The sequence below is a fragment of the Mustela putorius genome, unplaced genomic scaffold (genome assembly GCF_011764305.1).
Source record: "Mustela putorius furo isolate JIRA1106 unplaced genomic scaffold, ASM1176430v1.1 tig00003909_pilon_pilon_pilon, whole genome shotgun sequence".
In the NCBI taxonomy this organism is placed as follows: Eukaryota; Metazoa; Chordata; class Mammalia; order Carnivora; family Mustelidae; genus Mustela; species Mustela putorius.
Genome location: NW_025422057.1, coordinates 16380562 through 16404086, shown reverse-complemented (window position 1 = coordinate 16404086; position 23525 = coordinate 16380562). Strand labels below are relative to the sequence as shown.

At 38.7% G+C, this 23525-nt stretch overlaps 1 protein-coding gene across 2 annotated transcripts; it reads right to left on the bottom strand.

The window, feature by feature from the left end:
• Positions 1-1586: 1586 nt before the first annotated feature.
• DCLRE1A (DNA cross-link repair 1A) lies at positions 1587-23377 on the bottom strand. Of its 2 annotated transcripts, none has more exons than XM_004763824.3 (10): positions 23254-23377; positions 21558-22678; positions 17680-19380; positions 15203-15336; positions 14001-14119; positions 10587-10727; positions 8943-9088; positions 7998-8152; positions 3243-3381; positions 1587-2218 (listed from the first exon to the last, which is right to left on the bottom strand). In XM_004763824.3, exons 2-10 carry the CDS (start codon positions 22021-22023, stop codon positions 2058-2060), a joined length of 3162 nt encoding a protein of 1053 aa, XP_004763881.1. In that variant the 5' UTR covers positions 22024-22678; positions 23254-23377; the 3' UTR covers positions 1587-2057. The 2 variants fall into 2 exon arrangements, with proteins under 2 accessions (XP_004763881.1, XP_004763882.1); XM_004763825.3 differs by lacking the exon at positions 23254-23377 and adding an exon at positions 23020-23107.
• Positions 23378-23525: the final 148 nt, after the last annotated feature.

The window sequence follows — 23525 nt, the reverse complement described above, 5'->3', positions numbered from 1 at the left end:
AATGCCTGTTTTTGAGGACTACACAAAGTTTTTTCTAATTGTAAGTTGGAACAACTTATAAGTTACAAAAAGTTTAAAACATCAACAGCCCGAACAAGTTAAAATATTTTAAATGTGTAATTGAAGTCAGCGGAGAGCACAGGTAAACTGGACTTATTGCCACTGTGCCCCTAAAAGCTTTTCCTCCCTTAAATGTGATCCCTCTAGGGGCGCCTGGGTGGCTCAGGTCCTGCTCCTGGGGTCCTGGGATTGAGCCCCCACATAGGGCTCTCTGCTCAGCAGGGAGCCTGCTTCCCCCTCTCTCTCTACCTCCCTCTCTGCCTGCTTGTGTTCTCTATCATATTAATAAATAATCTTTTAAAAAAATGTGATCCCTCTAACTCTGACCTCCACAGCAATGTAAAATCCAAGCTTGTGAAAATAAAGTTCATGGAGAATACTATCCTTACTGAAATCATTACTAGAAATAATTTTCCATGAAAACATCAATTAAGAAATTCCCCCAGAGGGACGCCTGGGTGGCTCAGTTGGTTGAGCAGCTGCCTTCGGCTCAGGTCATGATCCCAGCGTCCTGGGATCGAGTCCCACATCGGGCTCCTTGCTCCGCGGGGAGCCTGCTTCTCCCTCTGACTCTGCCTTCCACTCTGTCTGCCTGTGCTCGCTCTCGCTCGCTCTCTCTCTGACAAATAAATAAATAAATAAAATCTTTAAAAAAAAAAAAGAAATTCCCCCAGATAATTTCATTGCTAGAAGTAGTATAAAAATATGCATATACACACATGCATATGTGCATTATACGTGTTTTCTCATTTAAATCCCATAAACACATTTTTAACATGCATTGGCCTGTATCAATTTTTTTTTAAAGATTTTATTTATTTATTTGACAGAGAGAGAGATTACAAGTAGGCAGAGAGGCAGGCAGAGAGAGAGGGAAGCAGGCTCCCCACTGAGCAGAGAGCTCAATGCAGGCCTCGATCCCAGGACCCTGGGATCATGCCCTGAGCCGAAGGCAGAGGCTCAACCCACTGACCCCACTGACCCATCCAGGCGCCCCTCCCTCGAATTTTTATTTGGGATCAGCTACTTTGTCTGTGGTGGGCGACATCAAGATTCATGAATTATATAATCTCACTTAAAAAACAAAGCTGAAATCTGAATTTCTAGTTATCTGACATCTTGAGTAAACAGTTCAGATAACATCTATTCATGCAAACTTTTCGCCATCCTTTATTAGGTGATTACCTAGGCTCTCTGAATCCTCTTCTTTAGTATCAAATGTTGAATTATTTCCCTTGAAATTTTTAAAAAATTTCAAGAACAGGGGCACCTGGGTAGCTCAGTGGGTTAAAGCCTCTGCCTTCAGCTCAGGTCATGATCCCAGGGACTTGGGATTGAGCAACGCATCAGGCTCTCTGATCAGCGGGGAGCCTGCTTCCCTTCCTCTCTCTCTGCCTGCCTCTCTGTCTGCTTGTGATCTCTGTTTGTCAAATAAATAAATAAAATCTTAAAAAAATAAAAATAAAAATAAAATAAAATTGCATGAACATCACAGCTATAAATCCTAAAAACCAAAAGACACTATGGCAAATTTAAGATTTTTTTATTTAAGTACATTATAAAAGTTATTTCATAAAAATATGCTCCATATTAAATAATTTTAAAGATACATAATTACTTATATATAAAGCTTTCAGTGTCCTTTATCTATGATCATGAGTCCTTTGGTCCCTAAGGCTGCCTTTGCTGCCTCTCCTGAGGCTAGATGCAGAGGATACCTGGTCCCGATGAAGGAGCAAGAATCCAGGGCCTGGGAGACCAGTCTCCATCATCACTGATGATTCTGAGAGATGCCTGGCACCAGCAACACGCTATTTAAACATAAATGAGAGTGCTCGCTTCGGCGGCACACATACTACACATAAATGAGAAAACAAGCTATCCGAGCAGCCTTCACAAGGTTTTCCACACACAGCATATTTCAGATCACTAAATGTTTAACGAGTAACAAGCTCTACCTAAGTGACTTAACTAGATCTGAGTCCTTTCGGGTCACATCAATATCCAGCTTCCAATTTCCACTCTTTAAAATATTTCTCCATTGTCCTCCTAGACTTCAAGGTGCCAACATTCACGGTCGGTATGATTTTCTGGGGCTTCAGCCACTGAACAAAGCGTTTCATTTCTAGGTAGCTGCTGTGTTCACTGTAAGGGATTCCTGTAACACAAAAGATATTGCAGACAAAAAAATCCAATTATTTAAAAAAAAAAATACACAAGCCCAAAGCAAAATAAAAAAGGAAAGCAATCCAGAGTATTGTCAAAAACTCCTTGGTACTTTATTTCTGATTTAAAAAAAGTGTGTTAATGACTTTTATGGAGAATAAAGATTAAAACATTAAAATGATACAGAAACTTTGAACATTAAATAATCCTATTACTTTTCTATGTAGACACTTTGTATGTATTTCTATAGACTCAGGCTTTCTTTTTAAATTAGACTTCTCTGCAGCACTTCACTCAGCTATGGATTTCAGGAATATCCTGGAAAAATTAGGAGAAAGATGTGAAGAGTGACAAGCAAGAGACTCTTGGTTTCCAGAGCAAGTAAGCAGAATCTAGTTCCTGAGCTTTGTACACGGGAAAAAAATAAGCAAAATAAATAAATAAATAAAATCTTAAAAATCCCTTTATCTTTCCTAAAGATCAAGTGGCACAGAGAAAGGGAGGAGGGGTCCTGCTTTAACTGGGATCTTTAGGGGATGAAATTAAGTCACTGGTCTAGGGACATATCAAAAACGTTTCCATCAGCCACGATTACAATAAGCGATTTCTGAGGACAAAGGTAAACCTCCACCAGGAAATGAGAAAAAGGAGTCAAGCCTGTCTCTTGCCGTCATGGCATCTAATCCAGTCTTCCTGCTGACAGTTGGACAGTGGGTGGCTCCTGAGCTTCCAGGCCCAGTGGCACCATCCGCCCCTCTTCTATGCGTCTTTGATGCGACACAGCATCAAGCACGCAAACGAACTATGTCTTATTAGCCCTTGACTTTCTCCTCCTGCCATGTTCCTGTCTATCAGTGTATGACGTACTACAGGGACAGCTTTAGAGAGTGCAGAGCAATTTGAAACTCAATTTTTAAAGATCCACCAGTGTCCATTTTTCTGAGATCTAATTTTTACAGTTCCTTTTTAAAAATGTTGTAACAAACATTAAAAGTGAAAAAAATTAATAATTATACCATATATTGAAATGTTTCCTTTGGTCTGGGGAATAATGTCTGCTATCCTCGTTAACTTGTTAGAATGCGTCCATCCCGTAGGTCGAAAAGCCAAAATCTGATATTTTCCACCACACTTCTTCAAATGACTCTGTAAAGCCTGTTAAATAGAAACAGAATATTTATTTAACAGTCAGTGAAGGTGGGTTATGGGGAATAAAACAGAATGATCACATGTGTATAGTCTTAGGTAGTGTACACTTGGTACACATTAATTTGCAATAACCTAGAGCCGTACTTCCAGAAAAAACCAGAATCATTAAAAAAAATTTTCCCTTTATCTAAAGTTAAATAAGCTTGAGCGCAGCCTGAAAAAAAGTAAAGTGAGGCCACATAAGAATTATGAATTGAAAGATTACAATTCAGATAGCTACCAAAAAAGGAAGAAAGAAAGATGCACGTACATTTCAAAGAGTGCACTAGCACTCTTCTCAGGGTCTTACTCCATTTCACTCTTTAAACATGAACTAGAATACTTGCAAAACTTTTCCTGCTGCTACAATTCGGAGTACTATGCTTTCCTAATACAACCTAATACAACCAAACTAAAGTTATCAAAAGTGATGACATTTGATAAAATCTGAAAATCAACAACCAAGGTTCAATCTTTGAAAGATAAGGAAAATCCAAATAAAAACAGTGATGGCATCAGAGATAGAAAAGTCCGATACTTTTGGTCTTCAGGCAAAACCCAGTGTTGAGGGCTTAGTGTAAATTAATAATAAAGTTTTAGCATTATTTAAAATAATAAAAAAATCTAAACTGCCCATGGTATCATTTTGGATTTCCCCAGGTTTGCTTTTCCTGCCTTCATCATCCATACTCTGCTTTTTCTTCCTTCATCACCCATATTCTGAATTATTAAAGTCTTGTAGGAGATGCTGGTAGAAAGTTCTGAAGAAAACAAAGACAAACCCATGTATCTGTCTACTCACTCCTCATCTAATATATGTCTCTTTCAGGATCAGGCCATGTTGTGGGTGTCAGAGTGGTGGATACCAGACATAGCCCTTCAACCTTCTGGAAGCTTAGAGCCTAGAAGGGAGATGGTTATAAAAAAACCTACTTCTTGGGTCTTTTTTTTTTTTTTGTAATGGAAACTATGTTTCCTTTCTTAACTTTTTCTAATTCTCATCATCTATTATACCATTAGCAACTAGAAGTCTTGCAGATTGACCTTTTCACAAAGGACTCATTTTGAGTAGAAATTCCTAGAAATGGGATTGTTGAGTTAAAGGATTTACCCCTAACTTCTAATTCTACCCAAGTGGACGAGAGTGCTAATTTCTCTAAGCCACAGCATAGGAATATTACTTTTTTTTTTTTTTTTTTAAGATTTTATCTATTTGACAGAGATCACAAGTAGGCAGAGAGACAGGTAGAGAGAGAGAGAGGAGGAAGCAGACTCCCCTCCGAGCAGAGAGCACAATGTGGGGCTCAATCCCAGGACCCTGAGATCATGACCTGAGCTGAAGGCAGAGGCTTAACCCACTGAGCCACCCAGGTGCCCCAGAATATTACTTTTTTTAAAAGTATGCCAATTTGGTAGGAGACAAACATATCCTTGTTTTGCTAGTTTTATGTTTGATTACTAGTTAGAAGCTAAACATTTGATTGTGTTTATCAGATATTTATATTTCATTGGTGAATTAAATAATCTTCTGATTTCTCCTCTGTATCAATCAATGATCTCTTATTAATTTAAATACCTACCATTTATTTTTAAAGATTTTATTTATTTATTTGACACAGAGAGCCAGAGAGTGAGAGAGAGAGCACAAACAGGGGGAGTGGCAGGCAGAGGAGAGTGAGAGGTCGAAGCAGGTTCCCCACTGAGCAGGCATCCTGACATGGGGCTCGATCCCAGGACTCTGAGATCATGAACTGAGCCAAAGACAGCTGCTTAACCAAGTGAGCCCCCCAGGAGCCCAATACCTACCATTTAAACAGTCGTATTTCTTACTAACTACTGCCTCCCCACAAAATAGTTTAAGTTATGGATCAATAACTAAGCTTTCCTTATAATCTGGCTCTACAAATTTTCAGAGTTTTGTCTCGCTTAGTCTAGGATGTAACTAAAGGGAAAAGGAAATAATACAAAACTGAGGTTTAGAGCAATTACACATTTAATATCATAAAGTGAGAGTCCACTTTTCAATACAGGTCATCAAACACATCCATTCCTATTTGCTCCACAAAATTATTCAGTAGAATTAAGTGAGAGTTTATGCTTTTCATAAAACAAATTAGAGTTACCACAAAAACATCATTAACCTATGCCACAAACAGAAAGAGATTCTCATCCAACCCAAACACACAGAAAAGGCTGCCAGCAGCCACTGACTAAATCATAAACCACAATCTGGGAACTTCTGCCATTTTATTAATTTTATTAAGAATGAACTAGTCAAGGGGTGCCTGGGTGGCTCAGCTGATTAAGTGTCTGCCTTCAGCTCAGGTCATGATCCCAGGGTCCTGGGATCAGCGGTGCAGCCACCCTGCTCAGCGGGCAGTCTGATTGTCCCTATACTTCTGTGCCCCCCACTCCCGCCATGCTCCCTTTCTTTCAAATAAATAAAATCTTTAAAAAAAAAAAAAAAAAGAATGATCTAGTCAACATAAAGTCTCTGATCCATGACTTGTCTGTCTATTGGTAACCTATCTGTGACAAAAATGATTTTGGTATATGCCCCTAGAATTGTTTCTCACAGGTAAGTGATCATCTATTACATTATTGTTTATTTCTATAATGTCTTACCACATTCGGTTGGCTGGGTTTAAATCAGAGGTGGTAGTCCATCCGTATCACATAAGTGGATTTGGGATGTCAAACTCGGCAGCATGAATGGTTTTATGGGGTTTCTAGGGCTTTCAAGCCTGCCTTACAAACACTGAAAATCGTATCCATTGACATTTTCACAAAATGGCATTGGCTCTGATGCAACAAAACTATTTTTGGTGGCAAAACATTGCCTTTAAGTACTAACAAAAATACAGTCTCATGTGACCATCAGCTTTTTTTCCTTTCCTTTTTTTTTTTTTTAAAGGTTTTTTATTTCTTTATTTGAGAAAGAGCACAAGAGGGTAAGAAGGGCAGAGGGAGAGGGAGAAGCAGACTCCCAGCTGAGCAGGGAGCCTGATGTGGGGCTCGACCCCAGGACCCTGGGATCATGACCTGAGCTGAGGGCAGACGCTTAACTGACTGAGCCACCAGGCGCCCCAGTAATGTTGGTTTTCTTTTTTCATGTTTTTAGGCTATTTACACCTTCTCATTGACTTCTTAGCCTTATGCCATCTGGTTCCTCCCAATACCACTTCACTAAAACATTTTTTGTGCAGGTCACCTAAGATGTTCTAATCGCCAAATTGCCATTCTCTCCTTATATGACCTCCCTGCAGCACTGGGAACCTTAAAAACTCTTTCATGAAAAGTTCTAGTCCCTTCGTTTCTATAAAACTCTGACTCTTCCACCCCTGCTATCTTCCTAAATGGATCATTTGTTCAAATGGAACAAACTAAGTTAGTAGGAAATAAAACTGTAAGATAAAATCATTAAAAATAATGCTATCTCCTCAAGATATCAATGTTCATTTTATAATTAACACTTCATTAACCGCCATACAAATTAGCAGCCTCCCAAATTTAAAATATGTTTCCAAACATGGCTTTAAAGGGACAGAACACTGCCTTGTTTATCCCTGAAATTTTTATGAAGTATATACTCATGATAGGCCATAAAAATTTCACCTTAATCTCATGAAGAAAGGATTTCTGTCAGTTACAATTTCCTTGTAATTCCAGGGATAGAGCTAAAATATTCATTTTATCAATAAATTTTAAATGTTATTATTTATAAGGCAGATACAGTAATGGACATCCTAAGCTATTTCAAAAAGTTCTATAAAAGTTAGTTCATGAAATTATAGCAAAAGTGAAAATACATTCTTTGGTGTACATTATGTTCTGATTTGTTTCTAATACACAAGTCTGATGTATTCCATTGCTAGATTATCAAAATGTTAGTAAATGGAAAGAATCTTAGTATATGAATAAATCTGACAGAGAAGTCCCCCAAATCACAGTGAGGTCCTAACAGATATCTTTTTCTTATTTATTTGTTTTTAAGTAGGCTCTGTGCCCAGCGTGGAGCTTGAACTTACGACCCTGAGATCAAGAGTCACATGCTCTACTGACTGAGCCAGCCAGTGTGTGTCCCAACCTCTCTGTATCTTAATCCACACCTCAAAGCCAATACCAGAACTTGCTCTTAGGATACACTTCCGCTGGTTCATTTAATCCTTACAACAAGTCATATTCCAACATAAATCAGTGTTATCAGGGATTAATATTAACACAGAAAAGATCTGAAGAAAAGTTCTCTGTTCATTTCCACACTCAATGGAAAGAAATGGAACATAATCCTAAACACAGAAGATTTGGATGAGCAGATAGTTGCATACTTTTCTATTTTTGTTTCTTTTATAATAATTCTCCAGTTCCTATAGGTCCATGAATTACTCCACACAGCTGCACACACACAACAAATAAAAACATTTCTATTTCCACTTAAAAGATCTTCTAGCACAAGGTTTACTATGACTCCACTATAATTGAATTCCTCTGCATTAAATGCAGCTATGATGGCATTCCAGATTATAATCATTGTATTACCTTTTCTAGTCCATCCTAAAAATGCATGTCTCGTGGATGCTTACCTTAAAGTTAATCTGCATCATTGGGAGGAGGTGAACCCGTGAACTACACATGTCTGTAGTGATGAAGGAATTAAGTTCTGGTATGTTGAGGCACTGCAAGGTTTTATATTTTTCTTGGGACATGCCCACTTTTGAACCTAAAACATCAGCAATGGCTACAGGCAAAGGAAAAGGTTTAAAATGGTAAAACTGCAGCTTATGAAAAAGATAATTAAGTTACAACTTAATCAAAATTTAAAATAAGAATTTACCACCACCAACACCAACAAAAATTCAAAACATTCATGCTTTTGCTATATTTCAAAAAGGCTGAATACTTTTGTTGGTTAACTGTAGGAAGTAAATTATGAGAAATGCAAAGAATTTCTTTTTAAAGACCTAGTATTTAAAAACTGCAAAAGAAATACAGAAAGGGGTAGAGGAAAAGCAGCAAAGTTGGAGGAGTTAAAACCCAGGCTTTATCATTTCATATTTTAATGTCTGACATGACGTGACCATAATTAGGGAGACACAGAAAGTATTTTGTGAAATAGTATAACGCCATCTAGACAAGCTACAATTACATATCTAAAATCATTTATGTACAAAAACTAAAAATGTTCTCTAAAATAATTGATGGTTATCCCCAAAGGAGGCGGCAATGTGACTTTGCACTTGTCATTTTTCAAAGTTCCCTGAAATACTAGTGTAGTGAGGATATTTGCTCTGTAAACATTCTGCAGATGTAAAGGCTACCACAAACACACTTAACAAGGGTTTCCGTTAAGGAAAGCCTTTCAAAGTTTAAATGAATCCAACTCTATCAAATTTTTCTTCAATGGTAGTACTGCACCATTTCAGGAAATAAGGATCGAGTGCACGCACCCAGACTGAAAGGGCTTTTATGCAAAAGAGAATCTGATCTTTATAATATATTAATGTAAATTAGAGACAACCACCACCCACCTAGGAAGACTTTCTCTTTTCCAATAGAGTAAGTGCCACAGACGATGAGAACACGTGGGTTTAGAGTTACTGCCTCAAAGGCAGTGTTGATGGCAAATTGGATAACCTCTTGCTGAGATGGAAAGGAGTATTCTGGGCTGCAGTATCTGTAAGATGGAAATATGGTACTTATAAATGAGCAACAGAAAAGCCACAGCTTTAAGGCAGATGCTATTTTAGAAACCAAGCTCTAGCAAACTTACTTGTAACGGTACTGTAATACATTAACCCCGCCGCGGTCATTCCACTGCCTGTGGTTAAAATATTTGTTACGAGCTATAGATAATTTATGATGGAATTCTACATTTCCAATACGGCTTTTACAGTGTGTTTCTTTTATTGCCCTCATATAAGGAAATTGCCTCTTTTGCTTCAAGGGCATTTCTAGCTGGCTAGTTTAGCTGTGAATTGTATACCTCGGCATCTTTTTGTTTTAACTCTAATCACTACTGAAGAAAATACAAATGACAGGGTTTGTCTTTTAACTAAAGAATTCTGATTTAGTTTAAAAAATTCTTAAAATAATAAAATGAAATGTGAATTTAATGAAGCAGTTTTAAATCAAAGAGTTAATATTCACATGGTTATCTGCTCTTCTGAGGAGATAGAGAAATATATGGAGTATTACAACAATACAACAAATCCAGTCTACCTCAATACAGTAACACCCAATGAAAAATTAACCCTAAGACTACTAGATAGCTATCTCTATTTGGGATGAAAATTAAGCATTTTTTCACTAAAAAAAGAAGTAATAAAGTACAAACATAAAAAAATATTGTTTTTGCTAGTCAGCCATAAGAAGAGAAAACATTTGTCTTCTCTTGTGAAAAACTCACAAAGAAATTCAGAATTCTATGTAGAGAACACGAGGCAAAAAAGGGGGGGGTTACTTATTATTTTCTTAATTTATTGAGAGTACATAGAAAAGAATGGAAAAATTAGCTACAGTGTTACAAAACTGGATGTGGGAAGATCATCTTTTTTGCTAAAGTATGCCATCCAAATTCACTTCTCAAAACAGGTTGAAATAGTCAACATAATTCATTTCTAACAAATTGATGAGGTATTTTAAAATGTAATAAAAAATGGCTAGTACCATTATGTTTATAACATTTAGAAATTCAAAGCTGTCACTTATAAATTACCTTTTGGAGAAGGAACAAAGTGATTTTGAATATTCAGAAACAGAATCACATTTTGGCCTCTGTTTCTTCTTCACAATTATACTTAATAGTTACATAGGAACTTTGAAAAGATAAACTAAAAGGGTGTTTCCTAAAGTTTGCCCCCCAATTTTTCTTCCTTGTTTCAGTAACAGGATTCTCACATAAACCAAAGGAAACCACAGAAAAGAAAAAACTGAGTTGTAGTTAGTTAAGACATGTCATCCCAAATTTGTTCTTAAGCCACTACGTATTTTTTCAAAAGCAGTTCTTGATAAATGGTCTTAAAATGGTAATTGACAATAAGTTGTCTTCTTCTTCTTCTTTTTTTTTTTTTACAATAAGCCATTGTTTTGATTACCTAAGCAACCATATACATTGTTCATAAAAATTAGGGCAAATATTGTCAGTGGGAAAACACAAAGAAAGCTTCTCTTACGTTGTATCTAAGTAAAGCGTGTGGATTTTCTGGCCTGCAAGACGAGAACGTTCCATGGTGGGATCTGCTCGGAAGTCGCCCGTGTGTAAGAGGACGTTACCATTAGGAAGATGAAACAGGATCATGACAGCACCTGGACAGCTGAACACAAACATTTCAAAGGAATAGTCTTAACACACACGAGGCAGCTGAAGGAAGAGGGCTTCCCACGCTCAGCAAGGTAATACACATGACACAGCACGTGTGTGGGAAAGGGCTAATTCGGCTTGTTTGTTCCAACTCCACACTTCCCCACCTAAGCCTGCCTTGAGGACTAGTCCTTGGCTGGCCCTTGAGAGAGGAGTTGAACTCTTGGAATATTCTGCCTGATAAGAGCGCTTTGTATGCCTGAATGAGGCAGGGGCCTGTGTGTCCCTAGTTTAACTGGACAGTCACCATAGATAACATCCTTGGCATCAACTGTCTGTTTTGCGCTAGGGGACTGGAGTCTGAGGAGCTAAGGCAAGTCACACAGGCATTGCATGTGTCCAGGACTGACCTTCAGTGAAAGCCCTGGCTGGACTCAAGGCTCAGATGAGCCTCCCTGCTTGGCCACGCGTGGCCCATGTGGTGAACGCCGCTGCCGGGGGAACCAGCGCATCGGTGCTCCTCCGTCGGACACAGGATTTCCGGAAACCTGTGCCTGCTTTCTCCTGCACGTGGCCCTCATTTGCCTTTCACCTTTGCTGATTTTAATCTGTCCTGTCGCTAAAACTGTAAGGACAACAGCCCTTCTGAGTCCGGTGGGTCCTTCTAGAGAACCACTGAGCCTCAGCATGGTCTTGGGGACACACTGGGGCTTGGAAATTACTGCCAAAACACACAGAACTTTCAATCTGAAACTTCACTGTGAAAGGAAATAATTACTTTTGTAACTAAAAACTTCCTCTTACCTCCCTCCCCAAAACTTCAGACCGCAATCACTACTGGGGAATTCTATCAAACATCTAGGGAAGAAATAGCCCCAATACTATACAACAACTTTCAGAATGGAGTAGGAGGGAATAGTTTGTGAGGCCAATATTATCCTAATATCAAAACCAGACAAAATTATTATTAAAAGAACTACAGACCAATATCCATTATGAATACAGACAAAGAAGTCTTTAACAAAATATTTAGCATATCAAATCCAGCAATATATTTATTTCTAAAGCAATATATATTTTTCAATATTTATTTATTTATTTATTTATTTTAATTTTTAAACGATTTTATTTATTTATTTGAGAAAGAGAGAGAGCGCATGAGAGGAGAGAGGTCAGCGGGAGAAGCAGACTCACTGCCGAGCAGGGAGTCCGATGTGGGACTCGATCCCAGGACTCCAGGATGATGACCTGAGCGGAAGGCAGTCGCTTAACCAACTGAGCCACCCAGGTGCCCCAAAAATATATATATATTTTAAAGGCTAAGTGGAGTTTAACCCAATGAAACAAGACTGGTTTAAAATTCAAAAAAGTTCCTCATTATTGTTTACCCTGTTAACATTATAGAGGAGAAAAATTATGTGATCACCTCAGTAGAAGCTAAAGAAGCACTTGACAAAAGTCAACACCCATTCATGATTAGAAACTCTCCATAGACTAGGAATGGAAGGAATCTTCCTCAACCTGATAAAAAGGCATCTACGAAAACTGTATTGCTGACATCAAGTTAAAGGGAGAAAGACTGTAAGCTTTCCTTGTAGGGTCAGGAACAAGGTAGTATCTGCTCTCAGCACTCCCATTCAACACTTTACTGGAGGTCTGATCCAGGATCATAGACAAGCTGGACTTGTCACTCTGAACAGAAAGTAAAAAGTAAAACAAAACTGTCTATATTTACAGATGACATGATAGTACGTGCAGAAAATTTTCAGAAATCTGTAAAAAACCTACTATGACTAATGTGCAAGTTTAGCAAGGTCTCAGGATACAAGTTCAATACACAAAAATCAGCTGTCCATCAAGAGGTGAATAAAGACATCTTAGTGTGCCCTTACAGTAGATACTACTCAGCAAAAAAAAAGAAACAAACTACTGATACACACATCAGCATGGATGAATCTCAAAAACATGATGAGTGACAGATGCTGGAGGCTAAAGAGTAGATACTATGGGATTTCATTTCACTGAATCCCTAGGAAAGACAAATTTAAGACATAGTGATAGAATATAGATCAATGGTCCCCTGAGCTAGAGTTGGGTTTGGGGACTGACTGGGGACTGACTGAGCTAGAGTTGGGTTTGGGGACTGACGGGAACACAAGTAAAACCTTCTGGGGTGGGGGAAATTTCCTATATTTTTCTATAGTGGGTATTACATGGGTGTGCATTTTTGTCAAAATTCAGCAAACACTTTAAATAGGTCTATTTCATTTATGTAAATTGTACCTAATAAAGTTAACTAAAAATATCAGAACTTGGGCTGTTAAAATCATTGATTAAAAAAGAAGCACCAGCAGGGGTGCCTGGGTGGCTCAGTTGGTTGAGCATCTGAGTCTTGGTTTAGGTTCAGGTCATGATCTGCAGGTGGTGAGATTGAGCCCTGTGTGGATCCCTGCATCAGGTTCTGCGCTCAACAGGGAGTTTGCTTAGGATTCTCTCTCTGCCTCTCCCGCTGCCCCCTCCACTCCCTCTTTAAAAAAAAAAAAAAGAAAGAAAAGAAAAGAAAAAAGAAACAACAGCAAAGTTAGCAGACAAAAAGTTAAAAGCAACCTGAAGACAGAGCATGGGTCTGGATTTTTGGAGACCTAGTCTTAATTTTAATTCTTAAAGTACCTGTGATGGCTAAAATCCTATAAAAACAAGGCAGAAGTGCAGTTGACAGTTGCATTTTGGTAACAGGATACCAACAGTGCTTTACACTAAAAAGAAAAAATGAGGGGGAAAAGGGAAACTACTTCCAGGAAAAAAAATCTTCCAAGTCTTTAGTATTAAAAGCCTGAAGGATTTCTTAAAAGGGAGGAAAAATCCTTTGGTATCTAAATGGAGTGCAAGCTGTTGACCTATAAAAGCGATATTAAAGAAGATGGCAAAAAAATTTAAAAAATAAAGAAAATGGCAAAAGGTTAGCTCTTCAAAACAGCAGCATCACATTAAAATATTTTTTTAAAAAATAAGATGGTCTCATATGTCAAGGACAGTAATTTAAAATGCATTAAAAATGAATTAGGTAACATTTAAAGGATTTCTCAGTACAATTAATCTCTGATTCTGTAATTGCATACATTGTTTTGTTCAGAAGGAGAAACTTGTTTTACTCAAAGTTTTTAAAATATCAACCATATTAGTTCCAATACAAGAATGTTCTTTAATACCCAAACTAATATGTTTTTATTTTATTTTAAATAGTTTTTTAAAACTAGGCTAGTCAGAAAGTAACTTTAATACTTACTGATTGGCATCAAGCAAAACAACTTTTATACCATTTACTATACATTCCGTGTCCATCGGCAACGGATGGATGTATTGTTTTTGTATGTGAAGTTTGCTCTTCAACAAATTTCCAGTTATCTGCAAAACAGAATGTGCTTATTGCTGATACAGTAGGACACTAAATAAGTCTTTTACTTCAGATCTAGTTTAGAACCAAGCATCTTAGTCTCTGTTCTCCCACTTACTTACATTCATGGAAACCCTCCAGAATGCCAGAAGAATTTCCTACCATGACTCTGTCACAACTCTGCTTACACACAGTTCACGGACTCTCCCTCACCTGTGAAAAGTCCCTCATCCCCAGATGACATACAAACCCTTTATGACCGGCCCCTGCTCATTTCTGTGGCTTTATCTTCTGTTGTTCCCTATCTCACGGTTAGCCGTTGGGAATTATCTGAAGAGCCTGCAATGCGTAGATTTCTCAGATGTCTATGCCTGAATGCAAACTCTGCTCTCTACTTGGGATGTCCTCTCCTATTTCCTCTGCCTAGTTCTGGAATCAGACAGACCTGCGAATTCTGACTCTGCCATTATTGGCTCTGGACTTAGGGCACATAACTTAATCTCTCCCAGCCTTGGTTGCTTCATTAATAAAAAGAAATTCATTTTATTTCAATAAAATAATTCAAGAATGCTTGAGGATTAAACTAAATTCTAGTAGAAGCCCTTAGTAGTGACATTAAAATAGTCACCTTTTAATAATTAACTCAAGGTATCTCTTCTACTGTGAAACTTTCTCTAACCTTGGCCTGGGCCAGAATAAAGCACTTTCTTCTACTTGGCTGGTGACCGTTTTTGGTCACAATACCAATTCCATTGCAGTGTATCTGTGAATGTGTCCCCCAAAAGGCTGTGAGCTCCTTGAACTTGGGTATTTCCCCCTGAATGTCTTTTTGGGCATCAATAAATGTTACTGAATGGAACTTAGGTGTTCTAGTTACACTGTAAGGTTGTTTACTGTTGCCATATACTAAAGCATTTTTAAAAAAGTCTTTTTTAACTACTGACAGTAACTCATCTGAGAATCTTAATGTGGAAATCTGTGTTCTCACATCTTTTCTAGTAGAATGATAGATCTTCAAATGTTATTCTTTTTTAACCAAATCGCTTAGAAATTCACTACGTCATAAATTTAGAATTAGGAAGGCCAACACTTACCTCACTACAATAAATTGGAAATGTGAAGTTTTTAGACAATCCAGCATAGTGATCAGAATGAAAATGCGTGAGAAAATAGGCTGTGCACCCCTCAACTAGTCCATACTGGAAGGCGTCCACGGTAAAGCCAGTCCCTGCAACAAAAGAGCACACAGCTGCTTGAGCAAGAGGCAACATCGTGAAAAAGGGCCAGTCTGAGTGTAAACAGTGAACCCCTAATGTCTTTACATCTTGATTCCAAATTAACGTCATAACTTAAAAATTTATGCAACATAAATTCAGCAAAAAGGCATACTAGAGATGAAAATTAGTCTTTTAAGTTTCTACTAAACATCCCAGGATTGGCTTTTAAAATATTTTTTTTTTTTTTTTTTTTAGTTTTGTTTGTTTGTTTTGTTAAGTAGGCTCCATGCCCAGCGTAGAGCCCAACAGAGGGCTTGAACTCATGACCCTGACATTAAGACCTGAGCTGAGACCAAGAGTCTGATGCTTAACCAATGGAGGCACCCAGGCTTGTATTTTTTTAAGTGAATAACTGTACCAAAAAAATTAATTAAGCTACAAATGAGTTATTATTATTTTTTTTACTGACCCAAAATCCTTTGCTTCTGCGAAACAGCGAAAGGAAAATGCTAATGTTCTTCTTGTATTATTCTATCGTGGCAATTGATACTGGCGCAGAAATGATCACAGGCCCAAATAATCATACATATTACAGTGGTCGTGGCCTTCCATTGGGTCACAGTTCAGTAACAGATGGACAGCTTGTCCGTAGCATTTGAATTTCATTGTGGAGAACAGGAGGTAGGGGAGGAAGAAGGGAAAGAAGAAAATAAATGCCAAAGACAGGCTACCTAGAGGAGCAATAAAGAAAAAAAAATGGCTGAGCTCTTCTGAAAGTGTTCATGGAAGAAATAACCAAACATGTGAATTGTGATAGGTAAGTCAACAAACCCACCTTCACAACTCACTGAGGCTTATCACTACATATGGCCTACTAGTCTCAGGCTCACTTAAAATACAGAAAATTCATTGCCATAAGAACTAAAAAACAAAACTGGTGCTGTGATGTACAAATATGATAATCCCTACACAAACCTTTTGAGCAAATTATGGATTGCGACTACCAAAGTACTTTAAACAATCTTTCTGAAACCAGGTATATTTTGGCAGATTTTATATCCTTTTTGGGATAAGAATTACTGGTTTCATAAAATTCATTTAGGACGTATTTGTCTAACTCATCTATGAAGGCATGCGAACTTACAAAATAAAAAAAGGATGAGAAACTAAGTTATTATGATAGGGATTAAAAATATCTGGCATCCAAACTGGAAGGAGCCGAGGTGCCCTTTGGCAGCTGAATGGTTAAAGATGTGGTCCATATACACAATGGAATATTCCTCAGCCATCAGGAAGGATGAAGAGCCACCATTTGCATAGATATGGATGGGGCTGGAGGGGATTATGTTAAGTGAAGTAAGTCAAGCAAAGAAAGACAATTATCATATGGTTTCACTCATAGGCAGAACACGAGCCATAGCATGGAGGACCATAAGGGGAGGGAGGGAAATTTGAAGGGGGAGAAACCAGAGAGGGAGACAAACCATGAGAGACTATGGACCCTGAGAAACAATTGGGGGGTTTCAGAGGGGAGGAGGTAACAGGGTGATGGGTATTGAGGGCACGTGCTGTGATGAGTGATAAGTGTAACACTGGGTGTTACACTTCATCAATGAATCACTGAACACTACATCAAAAACTAATTATGGGGACACCTGGGTGGCTCAGTTGGTTAAGCAGCTGCCTTCAGCTCAGGTCATGATCCCAGCGTCCTGGGATCGAGTCCCGCATCGGGCTCCTTGCTCGGCGGGGAGCCTGCTTCTCCCTCTGCCTCTGCCTGCCATTCTGTCTGCCTGTGCTCGCTCTCTCTCCCTCTCTCTCTGATAAATAAATAAAATCTTTGGAAAAAAAAAAACTAATTATGGACTATACAGTGGCTAATGGAACATAATAAAAAAAATGTTCAGCATTTATTATGATCTATACAATCTGTTAATTTTCCTTCTTTGAGGCTATTTAGCACTTTGTATTTCTCTTAAGCGCTTAGAGACTGTTACTTCACTTTAATTAAATTTAATTATAATTTATATATGTTTTTATTATAATTACTTACAGAGAGCCTCTCCTTCCATATTAAGCTGACCTTTACTCCTCTGGGTCAAATCTGTGAAATCTACCTACTAGTATAGTATGTTGTTCACAAAATATGTTTAATAAAAGTTTGCTGAATTGAATGGGACAAAAACATTTAAATAGGCAAAAAAAATCCATGTTACAAGTCAATGATGTATAAAAAACAAAGGAAATACATACAAAAATTGTTCTGTACAAACACACACAACATAGGCAATAAACACACAATTTTTGAAAGCCGATTCTTTGTAGATACATAAAGTATTGGTATTTCAACTTACCAGGTATTTTCTTATAGAATGGACATGTCCTTGTTCTTAATTGTCCTGCATTAGGTGACTCTGGGATTTTCGAGTTCTCTCTCTGCAGCCTGCCGTAAGGTGATTTTACCAAGACTTTGTCTTTCCTTAAATTGACTCTTCTGGCTTCTGCCCTGTTAAGTTGATGTGACCTCTTCTGATGTTCTCCTTCCTGTAGTGAATCTGACTTTTTAGGTCTCTTTCTTTGATGCCGTGACCTCTCACTAGGAAGTTCTACAGAGGCCTGACTCTCACTTAAATTCTTTGCATCAAATTCTAAATCACTTAAAGATTTTTCTGCTTTCCTCTTGCGCTGCCGGGGGGACCTCTTTTCATTAGGACTTACAACTGGATTTAAGTTCATCCCTTCTACTGCACCTCCCTCCTGCAATTTCTCTTCTTTTCTTTTGGGTGGTAGTCCAAAATAAACACCTATATCCATTTGTTTCATTACTTTGGAAGAAGGCGGTGTTGCAGGACAGTTGGGACCAGATGGCAACATTTTCTGAGACTCGGGAGTATTAAGTGAACTGGAAGAATTCTCTGTATTGGGAACTGTAACTTTACTGTCTGGTCGACCACCCAATGCCTTTCTGCAGACACATGCTGAATTAGCATTGTTCTTTGCTTTGACGTTCTTACTTGATGATTTTCTAATTTTACTTTGGGTTGGATGCAAAGAAAGACCCCCTTCTCCCTGCCCCTCGAGAGCTTTGGGCATCTCACTATTAAGCAACGGAAGAGAAACCTGACTGCAAACAGCTGATTCTTCAACTAGCAGTTTCTGTTTATTTGACTGAGATGGGTGACATTCTGGCTTACCAAGTTTTGCATTAGCGGCCTGATAAATAGAAGTAAGCCTTTGTGCTAAAGCAGATGGAAACAGCGCAAAATCATTATCGGTGTGCCCAGGGTCATCGCACGGGAAAACATCCCTATTTTGGAAAAGAAGCTGAGATGAATCAGGTAGAGTGCTGGATTTATACAATACTTCGTGGTATTTATCCTGAGTTAAGAAGCTGTCCAAGTAGGGGCCGCTCTTCTGCTGGTCCTTCAGGAAGGACCCATGGAGTTTTCGGAACAAAGTGGAGGGGCTGTCATCTTCTTCCACGCTGCCATCTTTAGAGCTCCCCGTCAAGAGTATCTCCTGCTGCGAATCGCCCAGCTTTTCATCCATACTGTAAGTTTCCTCATCACTTTGAAGTGGAGAATAAGAGATTTCACAGCTACTAAAGTCATTTTCTGGCAGTGGGGAGTATATGTATTCTGAGTTGCTTTGGCTGTCTCGTTCTTCAGCAAGAGCCAAACCGACTCCTACCAGGTTGTCCTTATTAACACTTTCTGGAAATAGTGGGATTTGTTGGGACGTTTGGATAGCTGTCGAAGAAGAAGAAATCTTTTTACTGGTTTCAGATGGAGACTGAGATTTCCTTAGACACGGTGTCACTAACGAGGGGTGAGCTGCAACATTTCTTAAGCTTTCCGTTGGCTTCTGATGCAGAGACCATCTTTCCTCAAGGTCACAGAGAAGGCCTGAATTAGTCTCACTGAAGCAATCCTCTGACCCAGGTAGTGGGCTGCTGAAGGAACTACTGTTTGCCCTGCTCTGAGCCAGCAGGAGGTGACTGTATCTCTTAAAATGAGAAGGAATTGTTGAGGTGCACAGAAGACCATCAGGACACTCTGAAAATTTTAAAAAAAGGTAATGCAGTATCAAAGCAGCGACAGCTTTAAAACCTAAGTGGAAAGTCTTCAGTCCTACTTTGAGGCCTTAGCACCATGCCTATCTTTATACAGTCAAAAGATCCAGCATAAAATAATAATAATCCAGCATGGCCTTGCAACATGCTAGTTATTATCTCTAAATCAAATACTTTTCTAAATTTCTTTTCAGATGATTGTTTTCCCAAAAAAATTTTGTTAAGACTAACACCTTTTCCTCCCTTAGTAACTCTCACAAACGTGAGCCCCTTCAATTACCCTCCATATTTACACAAGGTGTTTATAGGTGCTCACTAGTTCATTATTGTTCCGGTAATAAAGAGTGAAAAAGGCTAGTTCACTAGTTGAACTAAAGTTCAACCCCAGTTTTTATCTTATCAAGTAATACGGATTTGTGACAATTTAGAGTACCCAATTAGGGTCCGTTATTTAATATTTATACTGCATATAATAAGAGTAATAGATATCTTAATTAGTTATAGCTGTTCATACACTGAATAGTTTAGATTCTAAGATTTGAAATTGAATTTGATGAGCTTTAATAATCGGGGACGTATTCCCCGTCGTAACATTATAATAGAGAAACAGTCTGTAAACCATCATGGCGTAACCCCTTGTATGTTAATTTCCAGGTTGTTTTAAGTTTTATTAATTTAAGCAATCTCTACACCCAGTGTGGGGCTTGAACTCATGACACCGAGATCAAGGGTTGCATGCTCTTCAGACTGAGCCAGCCAAGTGCCCCAATTTCCAGGTTTATCCAAAAAATGACCCACTCTCCCTCCTAAAAAAGACGTTACATTAAATTAGAAGACCTCGCTGCTTAACTTAAAACCACTTCATAAAAGTTATTTGTTGTGGCACAGAATTCAGTTCAACAGTCCATCTGAGATTCTATTCAAAGGAGTTTAGTCAGTGAAAAATCTCTTTGAGGTGGCTTCATCAAAGACATTTCACCCTGAGAAGCTCACCGTGAGACTCCAACTTCCATTTCTGATTTTCAAGCCACTTAAAAAGCAAATTAGCAGCATTTGACGAGATTTCCACTTTATTTAAAAAAAAAAAAAAAAAAAAGCTAATAACAGGGGCGCCTGTGTGGCTCAGTGGATTAAGCAGCTGCCTTGGGCTCAAGTCCTGATCTCAGGGTCCTGGGATCAAGCCCCGCATCTGCCTCAGCATCCCTGCTGAGCGGAGAGCCTGATTCCCCCTCTCTCTCTGCCTGACACTCTCTGCCTACTTGTGATCTGTCAAATAAATAAATAAAATGTTAAAAAAAAAAAGCTAATACCAAATTTTTTTTAAGTTCTTTTGTGTCTTTACACAGTACTTTAAAATAACTAGAGGTTAATAATAAGATGTCCTCTGAATCATAAATAACATGAAAGCCGTACTGAGTAATGTATTTATTTTGCTGAATTCTAACTCTTTGAGATTTGAAAATCCATATATGGTATATATAACTTTGAAATATACAAATCATCCTAACAACGCATTCTCCATATACTCCCAAGTAGGACTACCTACATGTTAAACATGACATTATATATCTCAAAAGATAATAAAAGCATAACGTTACTTCAGTTATCATTTGGCACATTTTTAATTCAAATCTTAAAAATCTAAGACTCCTTCCCAGATCTCCTTCCTGTAAAACAGCATGATAAATTCAACATTTACAAGACTCGACTATAAGCATAATTCTCTAAAGTTCTGTTTCACAAAAGGTAACAAGTGGGGAGCTTAACTTTCAAGAATGCTCATCTGTAAAACGTCAATACCACCTACCTTCTGCAGTCATTGTGAGAGTCAAGTAAGTAAGCGGAACGAAGGCAGCATAGTCTGTGCTCAATTAACATTTATGAAAAATCACTGAGATGTTTAGGGACTTCTACGAAATAATACAATGCATTTCAATTGCTTTCAAGTTTGCAACATTCTTTACAATTAAACCACTGACGATGATCTCTTTAACCTCCTCAAGAAGGGTTTCCTTGTTTCCTTCTAAGTCATTTACACTTCAGTGCCTCATCTCCCTTTCACTTAACTGCTTGCCTTGCTCGTTCTATTGGACTGATTCATCGGCTGAATGCAGGCTTTTTAGACTATTTAAAGACTACTCCCTTTTTTTGTCGTCTTACCTGTTTCAGAGACTGGTGGAGAATCCAAACACTCAAAAACATGCCATCGAGGTGTTTGACCTAGCAATGAGGAAAAAGGCATCTGGCAATTTGGGCAGTATCCGTCATAAACTGGACGCATCTTTGGAGATACTTGTTTGTTTTTGCGAGTCCTACTGTGCTTTCCTGGAGTTGTCTCCTTGTCTTGGGACTGGTGAATACCATCTCCACAGCTAGAATTCTGACTAGAAGCTATGGAATTCTGACTATCTGTTTCTCCGAGGCACACTTCGGGGTCCTTTGTCTTCTCTTTAAGTTCTGCAGTTCTTTTTTTATTTCTGTTGCGTTTTGACTGGTATTTTCCATCTGTTGCTTTTTCAACAGATTTTGGAATATTCTCAGAGCAATTATTTGTATGTACTGGTCTTGGTTTTCTTTTAGATTTGTATTCCCAGATGTCCTCTTCCAAAAAATCATCTTCTAACATGGCAAAATGATTTTTAAGTAAATAAGAATCTATTTCTTGTTATAAAAATTTTTAATGGGACTATTTTGCTGAGGGGGAAAAAAATAGCAAAACCCCCACTAACTTGATGGGAATCTAAAGCTTTGGTAATGAATATATTGGCAAACTACAAACCTTATACCTGAGAACACCAGCTATTCCATTTATACCACTTTAAAATTAAGAGAATAAACCCCAGGGGTAGCATCTGAGAATTTTCTCATTGCGACCACTATTTCATTCCAGTGTGTTAGCCTTTCCAAGGACTTGATTCATAAATATAAAAATCAGTAATACTTTGAAAATTAAGCACTCATAGGAAATATAGGTCCAAGAGTTTAACTTTAGAATGAGCTTTGTAAAATTGTTATAAAGCTCCTGTCCGTTCCCTTTCAACTGGACGATTGTCCAAATTATTCACAAATAAAACCACAGTCTCTGGGCAATCTGCATAGCAGGGTTTCCAAACATGAAACGGCTATCTCAGCTTGCTAGTACAACCATAATCACACCATAATCAAAGAGGTGTGTGAATAGGGGGAGGAGGGTTAGTAATTGCCCTTCTTGTCTCTTGGATATCTGACCACTTCGCTTCCCGGGTCAGTCGCGTGTCTTCTTCAGCAGCAATGAGCACACACTGCACAATGAACAAACAAAATTCAAATATGTGAAGTTGTGCCTGCATTGAGGGCACCCACACTCCTAACTCCAGCTGCAGAAGTGGTCTACCCTAGATGTAGTCAGCCCTCTCTCCACGAGCCTCAAAACCAAGGGTCACCTGCCTGATGCCTCCCACCTGCTCTGCCTTCTCCTTCAGCTCAGGAGGCTGCAAGGCCAACTTGCAGTGAGAAAGGCCTCACCCCTTCTAAGGCAGGGAATGAGTAAGCTGCAAGCACAGCCGGTTCCATAAAAGCTTTAAAGAGCCCTCCGCTTCTGAAGTCGGAGGCCCAGGCCACCCGGATCCTCGCCCCAGCCCACCTGCCACCCGTACACCCTCGGGAGTAGCTCCAGCTGCATCCGCTCCTCTCGGCACCCCCCTCCCCCAGCTCCGCTGACAATCTGTTCGTGCTCGCACTTTCAGCACTGCGGGGCGACAAGATACTGTATTTGTGTATAAGTCAAAGCCATTGCCAGTCACTCTCAACTTAAAAAAAAAAAACAAAAAACTAAAACTAAAACCCCATCCCATGAGGATATCCCTACCCGCTTTACCTCTGGTGTCTTGGCGGGAACAACTTCCTCTTGCCAGTGCCGTGTCGAATCGGCTGACCCTGGCCTAAGGGCGGGATTTTGAAAAAATTTGTGTCCTTTTAGGTCCTACTGATTTATATTATTTTATCTTATTTTTGTTCTAAAACCTGCTAATTTCCAAAGTGAAGTGTGGGGGGAATGGTTCTCAGAGCTCCAGGAACGCGGACCCAGAGACTTTCCCCATGCTGAATCTGGCGCTCCGAATGTCCAGGCTCGGTTGTGGCGGGACGCTC